The sequence below is a fragment of the Ixodes scapularis genome, unplaced genomic scaffold (genome assembly GCF_016920785.2).
Source record: "Ixodes scapularis isolate PalLabHiFi unplaced genomic scaffold, ASM1692078v2 PGA_scaffold3__209_contigs__length_174095766, whole genome shotgun sequence".
In the NCBI taxonomy this organism is placed as follows: domain Eukaryota; kingdom Metazoa; phylum Arthropoda; class Arachnida; order Ixodida; family Ixodidae; genus Ixodes; species Ixodes scapularis.
This window is the reverse complement of record NW_024609868.1, coordinates 91,494,854-91,506,872: the sequence shown is the minus strand read 5'-3', so window position 1 is coordinate 91,506,872 and position 12,019 is coordinate 91,494,854. Positions and strand designations below refer to the sequence as shown.

Here is a 12,019-nt window from a genome sequence, read left to right as displayed (position 1 = left end):
ATTTTTAGGTCAAAATCTTTTTTTAATATGTTTACTGGTCATCGAGGTCGCTCCTTCCGTGCCCTACTCGAAAAAAAAAAAAAAAAATACACATATATGCACCCATACGGCCCCTATTTCATAATGACATATGAACGAACCATATAACGTATATACATTTTTCTTAATGAAGAACGCACGCGCTAATTTGATGTTTGGCCATGGTTGACTAATACTTTCCTTGTGTCTACCATGCTTTCCTTGTGTCATAAATGGCATCGTTTTCTACCACCTGAACTTAATCATTTTTGACACTAGCGATACTTTAATTAAATAGATCTTGTGCACAGCACCGACAAGATTTAATGTGTTTTAAGTGTATAGTACCTGTACAAGATAAGGTAGATTGTCTGGAAACACCTAAAATTGTGAAGTCCGTTGATAAAACCGCTTAATTTTCAAACGTTTCTTGATATATGAGTCCTCCGTTTGCTGTTATAGGAGTCGTACGGGTGTGTATGTTTTTTTTTGTTTTTTTTTTCAGTACGATAAATTGCAAATATTAACTCAATCGGCGTTCTGCGACCACCAATTAGACACGCGAGCATTTGTTAAGTGGCGTATGGCAGCTATGGCTCGTTTATACTTCCGAATTCGCTGGCGGATCCGTGCAGGCGGAAAGCGGATTTCAGAGCCGGGTACTCGACTCGTCGCCGGTGAACAATCTGAATAGGGTTCCCGGCGTGATCCAGATTTTCCGCCAGCGACGAGCCGATTTCGCCACCCGGCTCTAAAATCCACTTTCTGCCTCCGCGGATCCGCCCACGAATCCGCAAGTGTAAACGAGCCATTACACTGGAGCCCAATTACAACAGCGAAGCGGGTAAGCTTTCCAAGATTGTAATGGTGGAACTTTTATTGTTCACAAGAAGGGGAAGGCATCCGTACTGGTATAATCTGTCTCCCAGTGGGGTTTAGTTTCGCCTTCTCGTAGAAATGGGGCTAGACTAGTTGTTAAAGGTGAGAGATGAAAGAGAGGATGATACGCTCTTAAGAAATTTTACACCCTTAACACTTTGGCGGTTTAAGATTTTTTTTTTATATATACAAAGATGCTTTTCAACGATCGCCTTTTTGTTTTCAAAGGGATAATACAAAGAAATGGTCAGTGCATATTTTTTTCCTAGTCATCTAGCGGGAACTCGTACAGTGCTTGCAACCTGTTGAGGTTTAGAAGCATCAAATTAAAAATACTTCCATTCGGTTTCATTTTGGCGCATCCGCTTCTTCGACATTCCAGAGTCTTCAAAATCCTAGCCAAAGTACATTAAAGATGTCCTCCTTTGGATGATGAGCTCTCATCCTCTACATTTAATTCCGAAAAGCGTTGGAATTCTGAATCGGAGGAGGCAGTGCTCCCACTGGCACTACTCCCGGAGAGGCCGGTATGCGAAGTGAGACTCACGTGAGCGGAGCGTCGACTTTAAAAGCTATATATAGTCCAGCAATGGGAAACACTGTGCAAATATAACGTTTCTAGTTCGCCAAATACATAAGAAATGGCAAAACACCTACCACGTTGCACGCAGTTTTTCGTTAAGCGGTCCCTTTCAAATGTGTAATCACCGCCGTACGTGTACTATTGGGTTCAAATGAAATGCGAACAGTGACGGAATTTTTGGCCGCCTAACCCTCCATCTGAGCAAATAAAGATTTATTCAGTCAGTCAGCACCATCGACACAGCGTCGAATCTCGGGTTGTGCTGGGCGAGGGTCAAACAGATCGGAGTATACACGAACTCATCTCTGTTACGTCACGGCGCGGTGGTGGCGCGTCGGTCGCACTTCCGGTCTGGGGCTGTGGGCAGAAGTGCCCATGCCAGACGTGTATTCCTGCGTTGTTTTGAAAGGAACCAGACAAAAACCTGCCTCTCGTCAAAACGCCGGGACTGGGGCCGAACCAAAAGTGTCGAAAAAGGTTTGAAGGTCAGTTTTCATGCGCTCGGTTCGTCCGAGAACGCGGATATGTGCCGTGAAAAGGGAAAACCAGACGCCGTTGGACCACGATTGCTTGGGCGGGAAGCACTTTGGGTTGAATTCACGGATACTTGTGGTCATCAGATTTATTTGTTTTGTTCCAAAATGAACTCCGGAAAACCGTCAAGTTGTATGGACCACCTGCGGACTACGTTCAGTGCGTCTTCAAGTTCAAACGGTCGCCTAATCGTTCGAACTGTCGTCTGCTCTTTCAAACGTTTCTGCTTGTCGTCTGCTCTTTTAGAGGACACCGGCCCGTAGACCAAACGTGGGCCCGGTACTTGCAAGCGATAAGAATTAAGTGCAGGCCTTAAAAGACTTAAGTTTGAAGGTTGGTAAGCAGGCTCGACGTAAACAGTAGATACAAGATGTTGATCATTGTTACCAGTGGCCATCACCGACTTGTTATGCCTGATTCACTTGGTTAGATTCTGCTTGCGATTTTCAGTATCGACGTCGACCATCTCAGCTACGGTTCACGCTTTTGCAGTTCGAGCGACGTCGCTACTGAAAATTGCGAGCGAAATCTCATCATGCGAATCAGGCTTTAGCGTACGTTCTGCGGCGTCCACGCGGAATGAATCGCCGCATGCCAGATGATTCACGCGAAGTTTTGCGGTGTAACGAGCCTCGTTAATTTCGCTGACGCTGCTCAAGTAGTCAGACATCGTTAGGAGGACGTGGAATCAACAGTTCCAACGCGAAAAAGAGCGCGGGGACTCACACCGGCGCCGACAACATCGCATTTCAATGGTTTGTTTATGGGCGACGGCGAGCTTTTTGCCCACACCCCCATCGCGCATGCGCGGCGCCGGTGGCCTCCGCTAGGGGCGCTCCGGGCGCTCCGGTTTGTTTGTAAACATGAGTTGGTGTATAGACATTTTCCACAGGGGCGCCGCCATCTTGAATTGTCGTCACTTCCAGTATGGGCGACGAAAAAATACTAAAACGTTTCAACCTGTAACTAGCAAAATAATAGAGGGGAGCCAAAACGAGAATGTGTGACGGTTAGGCTTTTATCCTAAATGTCTTCTATTGGCGTGGCGACGGCAAAACAATGTTTTCGCCCATACTGGAAGTGACGACAATTCAAGATGGCGGCGCCCTTGTGGAAAAGGTCTATAGACCGTTCCATTAGGGTCAGAGCAGAGAGGGTAAAAGAGAAAAAAAAATGCACTCCCCCTCTCCCCCGCAAGCCGTCCGCTGCGCCGAGTGGGCTGTAGCTAGCGTCCGGCTGGCGTGCAAAACTCTGTTTAAAATCGCGTCATTTTGGAACTTTCAAGCGCAGATGCGCAGATTTTGGTATGCCAGTTATCGTGTAATACTATACTAGATAAAAAGACTCACAGGGTCCAATTGCACTATTACCTGCGTGCAAATAAAAAACAAAAATAGGGAAAACTGTGTCAGATTGGCCGGTTTCTTTGGCGAAAAGAAAATCCGGTTGCTGTACCTTTTTTACTATACAAAAGTTCGTACTGGTGTAGGCCTTTAGCGACCATGAGTGAAAGTTTGAAATAATAAATAAAAACGTGCTCTCCTGCCGCAATACACGCAGTAGTTGAGGGTAGTACCGCCGGCTGACTCAACTGCTATTTAAGTAACGAAAAAAAGATATGCTAGTTTATCATTTAGCAAAATAGAACAACAGAGAGCTATAGGCTGATTTTGGAGTAGCCACAACTATTCTAAGAACGCGAACCACTTCACAACGGCAGCCACGAGCGAGAGTTCGGTGTTCGGTAGAGCCCGCCGATACAGCCCAAAGATGGAGAACGGCAACCTCCCGGTTTGTCGTCTGCTAGCGGAGTCGGACGCGTGCCCTCTCTCTCGTTTTACCCCGCCGAACCTTGCCGAACCCGCTGAACTTCCCGGATGTGTGGAGAGGGCGCTGCGGTCGAACAAAATGGTGCCGCCCAGAGAGCGGTAAATGGAATGGTCTACTTTTCACCCCACAGTTTTATCAGTTTCCAGAGGCCTCCAGGAGGCGCAGCACGTGTCCACGGCTACACGCTTCAGTGATGAAAATAATCCCTGGAGAAGGGGAACAAGAGGGACAAGGGACAAACATAAATCTCCATCCACAGCTAGGTGACTGGTGAGCGACCGAAAAAATCCGCCTGGTCCGGGTATCGAACCCGGGACCTCTCCATTACAAGTGGAGCGCTCTACCAACTGAGCTAACCAGGGGTTAGACGTCAGTGTTCGCCTTTCATTCGAACCCAATAGTAGAGTCACGACCGTCAAAGGGTTTAGAGTGCAAATGACCTGTACCAGAGACCCGCATTAATAAACGCTTTCAGACGGTCAGCATGGCCGTGACTCCTCTCTCTCTCTCTCTCTCGTGCGTGGTTTACTGCGTATTGGCCGTTCCTGCGCATGTGAGAAAATTAATGTGATGTTTCTAAACTTGCTGCTTAAAAATATATCCGCAAAAAAAGTTCCTAAGATCGCCAGCATGCTATTTTTAAGCATTCACTAGCGGTCTGAGGGTGCTCTTGTATAACACCCTTTGGCTGTTGGCCCTGTGACACGCTCATTTACACCCTTAAGGTCATAAAACATTTTAGTGTGTAAATGCTAAATAAATTATCATTTAATAGTATTCTTTCAGCGCACTTTCGCATTAAAAGCACCATTATGAGCTTCTCGTACCTCACCGAGATTCCGAGTTACTGAAGCTGGAAATGACGTAACGTACGTACTGAAAGGTTTTTTGTTGGTATGAACCATAGTCACTGAATATTCTCAGGGCACAGACATTTCTGTTTTTAGTATAAAAACCGTGCCGTAATCTTTTAAATCAAGGAACTGTGCAGGAGCATGGAATCTGGGTGAAGAGAGCGGACAGAGAATGTCAGTTATGTTTGTATTATTGAAATGCACCATCTAGCCCATCCGATCTTACTGCAATCTATATGCGTTTCGAGTGCAAGCCGCACTTCCTTCCCGGTGCCCTACGAGAGAATAAACGCGCAGGTCTCTTTGTGCAGTCTAAAGGGCTTTTTTTTTTAAGGTTATGCTAATTGCAAATAGAAGTTTGCCTATTCAATATTCGATTCAATATTTGGCATCTTGGACACTATACGGCAATATTTTGCTTCGTCCTCACTACGGCGAGGAGGTGCCAATGTCTATGCAAAGGAGAGATCGTGAAATGAAGTAGTTCCTGAGTTTCAGAAACGGTGTATATGCATGTGCCTGTTTTAACACAATAACATTTAGGAGCTCATGTCGCAGAATATCCGACGTCGGCGTCAGCGTCGGTGAGACCAAAAATTACCATACTGCAACGCGCGAAGCTACGTCTGACGTCACACGTGACTGCGCGCGTTGCATTATGAAAGTAGGCCGCTAAATTCGGCGGGAAAATTTTCCCGCCAGATTTAGCGGCCAATATTTCTGCCAAATTTAGCGGAAAATTTTCCCGTAAATTTAGCGGGAAAATCCCATAATGCAAAGCGGGCCGCCACGTGTGAAGTCACGTGTGACGTCAGACGTTGCTGCGCGCGTTGCATATGGGACCACACACACACGCTTGCACGGCTTGGCAACGAGCACGCGTTAATAAGAGAAGGCTTTGCGAAAGGGACCCAATAACGCTATCGGGTTCCACTCTTAAAGGCGAAGCTTAAGTGACCCCCAATATTAATTTTTTCTTTGTTTTAGGTTGATGTATGGAACTCATTGACACGCTTGACTGCGTTTTCACACTTTGTACTCGAACTTGATTGAAAGTAAAATTTTATTTTTGCACACCGAAGACGCGAAGAGATCCCTTTTTATTAATCTTCAAGCTTTTCCTCAGTCTCAAGGTTTAAACATCATGATTAATACGCATTAGCTCACCTGCCTTTTTGAGAACTTTTTTTGCAAAGAGTGTCCGTTCAATAATGTCTTCCCCGCTCAACTGTGCAGCTGACTAACCACCTGTACGAGCCCATCGGCCAGGGCTTCGGTATGGACCTGGTGGCGTTGAACATCCAGCGGGGCCGAGACCACGGCATCCCCAGCTACAACGACTGGCGGGAACACTGCGGCATGCCCAGGATTACGGACTTCGCCCAGCTGGCCGACATCATGACGCCGGAGTCCGCCAAGGCCTTCGCACAAGTCTACAAGTACGTGCGCGACGTGGGAGACTTCCCCGCACCGCGGATACGCGGACCGCGTTGACACCTGCCTGTGTCGCTTCGTAAACACTCTCGAGTGCCTAATTCGCTTTTTTATTCGAATTTCAAGCACCCGCCGAAGGCGAAAACAGATAATGCAGACGCCCACTAAAGGGACACAAACTCTCAAAAATTTTTTTTCTTTTTTAGCGCCTGAAGAGACGAAAATAAACGTTTCGAAACAAGAAGAAGAAAAAAAAAACACTTTTTTTGGCTAATATTGACGGTGCTAGACTCATTTTAACGATTCCTGTCTACATCCAATATTGAAGTTAGTTTCGGAATCGTTTTTAACTAAAAAGGTGTCCCATGTCGTGAATAGCGTCCTTTTTTTATGGAACGCTGCAGCGGGGTGCTGCAGCGTTTATTTTGTTACTTACGTCTTATCAATGTACGTTAAAAACGTTTTTTCTTTTTTATAAACTCAAGTGTTTTTTTTTTTATGTTTTAGGGGTGTAGACCGCTTCAGAACAGTATATTTGGGCCCGTTCATTGCAATGTTTCTGCGTTTTACACGTTTATTTTTTCAGTCGCAAAAATGGCAAGCTCCTTACTGGATCGTGATTTTAGTGAAAGGCTTTTTGATTGTACACGGGGATACTTATTCACTTTTCAAGCGTATCAACATAACACGTATTCAATAACAGGTTATTGCATAGATTGTGTTGTTACTTTGCGTAGCTTTGACAGGAAAAAAAATCACTTTAATGTGAATGAAAAAAAAACGAAACAAAAAACCTCCGACGGAATTGTTATTTGCGAAGTATGAGGGTTAAGTAGTAGTGACCGAGACCAGGAACCGCAAGTATTTTCGTATGTACCACGAAATAACAACAAATACTCGCACACTGAAAATAGTGGATGCCGTGGGACCGTAGTGCCGAGTTAGAGCAGTTACCGGAGCGGCTGTGCGATTTCCTTCACATTTATCCAGGTACCCCGACGACATCGACTTGTTCCCGGCTGGCGTGAACGAGAAATCGGTGCCCGGCGGCACGCTAGGACCCACCTTCGCCTGTCTCGTGGCCGAGCAGTTCCGACGGATGAAGAACGGCGACCGCTTCTGGTACGAGAACGGAGGGCTCGAGTCGTCCTTCAACGAAGGTCAGTCACTTCTGCACCTGCTGCTAAAATGCCGTTCGTAATATAACGGACTAGAAATATATAGCTACGTAAATGGGAGTTACACAGTAACACAGTACGGGAAATGAAAGGGGAATCGAAAAAAGTTAGGCGCACCACCCTGACATTTTGAACGAGGCTATATAAGCTTGCCGAGCCTAGTGATATGCTTGACTTCACTGCAAGTCTGAGCGCGGCCGACGCTACAAACTGATGGTGCCAAACAACAGTCGGAGAGAGCGCAAGGAGATAGCATGGACTGATTTAGTGATTTTCGATGACGCTCAACAAGTTTCTAATTGAAACCATATGTGTATTTTCATTTGAGTGATCTATCCGATTTATTGTGAAGATTAGCCGCCTATATAATGTCCCCCTAGTCGTATAACTCACATACGCAAACCGCTTCAGTATACCTCTTACGATTTTTTTTAAAAATAAAATAGGTTCGAATTAAATTTAACACTCTGTATGTATCACCTGGAAGTCTTTAACGCATGTACCAGGCCACTCGACATAACTCTGATCATCAACACCATCACTGACGTTCCCCAGTTCTGGCTTACCGTTTTGTGGTGTTTGCGAGCACAACACGCCATCCAGCGACTTTAAACGCGCAGAGTACACAGCGTATACAAAAAATGATTCGCGGGACGGTCGCGTCACACATTGCCGGAAACACAACGTGCTTATTAAATTTCTTTTGGAGTGTATGAACGACACCACCTTCCAAAACACCGTTATTTGGGTTCATCAGTGTTGCCGTTTGTTTTTGTCTTTACAGTTCAAATCGAGGAAATTCGAAAGGCCAGCCTGGCGCGGGTTATCTGCGACAACTCCAACCTGAACTACGTTCAGCCTCTGGTCATGATCAGAGAAGCGCAGTGGTGAGTTTGGCCGATAAGCTTTTATCGGTCTTCCGCGTGCATTTCAATGGCCGAAGGACCTCTCATCACGAAGCCGCCTGATACGGGCAAGACCAGGAAATGGCGTTATCTAAGAATGTTCGAGGACACTCGAAAACGGTCAATGTCCCGATAGCTTTTTTTAAAGCATAAAATACTTTTTAACGCTACCCCCAACAACAAAATTTTGTCCGCCCGCGCTTCCGTTCGTCCTTCCGTCCTGCCTGTGCATTTCCCCTATTTATAGGGCCTTCCAACCTAAAAATAGTTTCATTAAAAAAAAAAAAGTGGCATATATTACCAGGATTTTCCCATGGAAGTGTCCACGAAATTTCAGCTCGCGATGTGAAGGATGAAGCGCATAAAATGCATATGGAGATTCCCGTGTTATAAGTCGCTTGAAACGATCCGTGACGTAACATCAGGATCAGGATGTCGTCTCCTAAGGGCTCTCCTTCTTTCACCCTCGTCCCGCCACCCCGCCTGTTATCATCGCGTCGGTCCCATCTAGGAGGTGTTGGTCGGGCGCAGAGTCGCGTCGCCTTACAAACGGGGGCAAAACGAGAGGACGCATAGGAGAATAAACACAGGGCTTACTTACACGTTTCTTGTACTTATTCGTAAGGAGTAGGAACATAATACAACGCAAATAAAGCAAAGAAAAAAACGCCCTGTAAATTTGCGCTCATCAGTTTGTCTACTTCACCAAAAAGCGTAATTCTTTTGTGGAAAAAAGAAAAAAAAAATACATTTACATTGATACATTTGTAATCGGGCCACGCGATCTTCTCTGCCTCAATAGTTTCTCCAAGTAGAGAATCGCCACACTGCGCCAACGCAGTGCATTTTGTGAACTGGGTATCGCAACGACAGTCTCATCACTGAATCCCTAGATGGCCAGAGACAGTCCCGCTCGTGCTGTTATGATGTTTTCGCAGCCGATCGTTGAGACATTTACCAGTTTTTCCAACACATAACTTAGATGTTTCGACAGAGCGGCTCGAACCGAAAAAGGCGTGACGTCACGCTTAGTGATCGTAGTGTCTTGTTACGTCACAGGCTTCGTCGAGTGACGAAACAAAACTGTATCAAAATCTGAGCGTTTCGAATTAGTTTTCTGATAAAATCTTAGCTCTTTTGGTTCGATAATTTAGCATCGTAATTCAAGGTACGTAAAATTGTACGGGGCACGAAGACCTACGATCGCTATTTCTATAGGCTGGTCAGGCAGTTTAACGCTTTAACAAATCTGGAGCAACTAGTTTCCCACAAACCACATAGGGGGAACAAATCGCCCCAAGCTACGGATGAAACTCGGTGAAGGTCGAGATGAACCGGATCGCAAAAAGAAAAAAAAGGAGGTTATTGCAGCAACGAGATTGATCCTGTCCCTAATTTGATTGGAGCAAAAAGTAAAAACAACTTGGGAATCATTGGGAAAATTGGAAAATGTGTCCACGAAAGGTGTCGTGAAAGTGTTTTGAAGAGGAGCCCCGAAATTCCAGTGGTACAACCTGGCTAATTTTACTGTATTGCTTTTGCGACTGCTCGCGTTTCCTAACGCGCGTTTTGTTCTTCAATCGCGCAGGAACCCGAAGGTGGATTGCAATGGCGAAGACATCCCGAGAGTGAGCTTGGACAACTGGCAGAACGAGCCGGTCTGGACGTAGGGCCACCGACTCCCGCGGGGGGAACTTTTATTTGTTGTGTTCCCCAATGTTCCCTGGCATTACTCCCCTACCCCACGATGTTGTTCACTTGCCGCGTTTTTTCCTCGTTGCTTTCTTGTTGCACGCATGTGACGATGCCCCGCGATATCCGTTTCATTAAAGGTCACACGAGCGCACGTGCGCTTCATTCTTTCATCGTTGTCTATTTGTAATTACTTCGCTGAAAACTATGTTGGGGTTCAGTGCAGACAGTATAGACGCTTTACACACGAGCCAGAATATAGCCGCCATTGCTGACCTTCTCTTGTTTTACCGAGATACCGAGCCACTGAAATTGGTGTGGACGAGCCTCCACAAAAGCCAATGCGGTGGAGAAAGACTGAATAAAATCTAAAATGGCAATAACCTGGCCTGCTATGGTAATACTGAGGTGAAGTAAACGTAATAAGGGGAAACAAAAACTGGAGGTCAGTTATGGCGGTGCCCATGCACAGCTGCTGCAAAGCGTCAATAGGAAGTATTCACTGGCGGCCATAGCTGTGTGCGCGAATGCTGAGCGCGTGCTGATGGCGAGTTTCCACAGTTCTTTTGCAACGTGCGTTCCGCACCATCAAGAGTGCCGGTCTTAGCAGCCTATTGATGTGAGCTCGTTTTGAGCATGCGCTCTAAACAGCACGCACAAATATGGCGTCCAGTGAATACTCCCTATGCAACAGCGGATCGCTTGTTTTCGAAAGCGCGCGACACATAGTAGCTGGTGTGCCGATTATTCGGGTCTGCCACTGTTTGATCCCGTACTCTGTGGGCATGTGCGTATTGAACACAAGTGATGCCTCCGACGAGGATTCGGATTCAATTGCACGCTTTGTGCCCCAAAAGTGTCAACCGCCCATGTTGATTCATGGGCATATGAGAAAAGCACCAAGTAGCCAACGCCACTCTAACAGTGCGACCATTTCTGTAAATTGGTTTATATACGGGCATCTACTCAGACCGCAAATTCGTCTGCTTCTTGCACAGGCGTTGCGATGCTGTCCGAATGCCGAGCTTTTATTGCCCGATTAAAAAAGAATAGTGGGTAGACCACAAGGCGTCTAGCATTAAAGTCTACCCACTATCCTTCATTCAGAACCAATCAGAGCTCGGCGTCGTTCTTACGTCACCGCAACTCCAGCGCTAGAAGCAGACGACTTGCTCTCCGCAATAAAGTGAAAAGAGAGTGAAGAGAAAAGAGAGTGAAAATGGGTAAAAATAACAAAGGTACTGGTTGACTATTCTGTGCGAAAGTCTCAAAGGCAACCAACCTCAACTGACTTCGAAGCTCAAATTGCGAATATTAAAGAATCGTTAGTGATGGACTACCGGAATGTTTCTGGAACGTGCGTTTTATGTAACAGCGCTCAGCCGATCTTTGTGTAATGAGCAACGATGCTGGGCGGAAAGATTGGCTTTCGGCTGCAGGCTCTTCTGTTACTTCCGTTTTATCATTTATATTTCTTATATTTTTACCGTCTTCCGGTACTCATTATGATTTGCGCCGGAATAAAGTTTTCTTTAGAGATTAGAAACAATACAAACTAAAAATGAAATAATTTAGAGGTCGTGTAATAGTTTGCTTTAATTCATATGAAGCGGCTGTGAAAATATCTTCATTTGTTTACGGAAATATACTCGACACATCTGCAGCACGTTAGCGGGAACTCTTTTTATATGCTAACAGAAGTGCTCTTGTCATGATTAACTTGCGCTGATGCGCACATTTGCAAATATTCAGTTTCCTCTTTCATTTTTCTGCAGTTGATAAGTAGTTCTTCGATGGAAGGCCACATAAAGTTACGACTTGAAAACAACCACATTAAATTGTTAGCAGAGGTATGAACCCAAAGTAAGCAACAACGAAAAATTCACAATGCAAATCGCTACACTGAAGGGATGTTGAATGACGCACTGCACATATTTGTTTAAAACTAAACTAGACAGGATGCAAATCTCTAGACACAATAAGCACCGTCTATGAATGCAAGTATTTTTTCTATCCGCTCGAGTATGTCAATGGTACAATCCGGAAAGGATCGTGATGCGTCATCACGACACACTTAAAAAAAGAAAAAAAAAAAAGGAAGTAAATTTTGGT

The 12,019-nt window shown here is 45.5% G+C and overlaps 1 protein-coding gene across 1 annotated transcript in view; it reads left to right on the top strand.

Moving 5' to 3' along the window:
• Positions 1-10,080, top strand: part of LOC8031604 (chorion peroxidase) — a 43,686-nt gene extending 33,606 nt beyond the window's left edge. Inside the window, exons 14-17 of the mRNA XM_029992857.3 lie at positions 5,935-6,137; positions 7,123-7,292; positions 8,095-8,197; positions 9,804-10,080. Of these exons, the coding sequence (XP_029848717.2) occupies positions 5,935-6,137; positions 7,123-7,292; positions 8,095-8,197; positions 9,804-9,885 (558 nt within the window). The 3' untranslated portion in view covers positions 9,886-10,080. The remainder of the gene's footprint in view (positions 1-5,934; positions 6,138-7,122; positions 7,293-8,094; positions 8,198-9,803) is intronic.
• Positions 10,081-12,019: the final 1,939 nt, after the last annotated feature.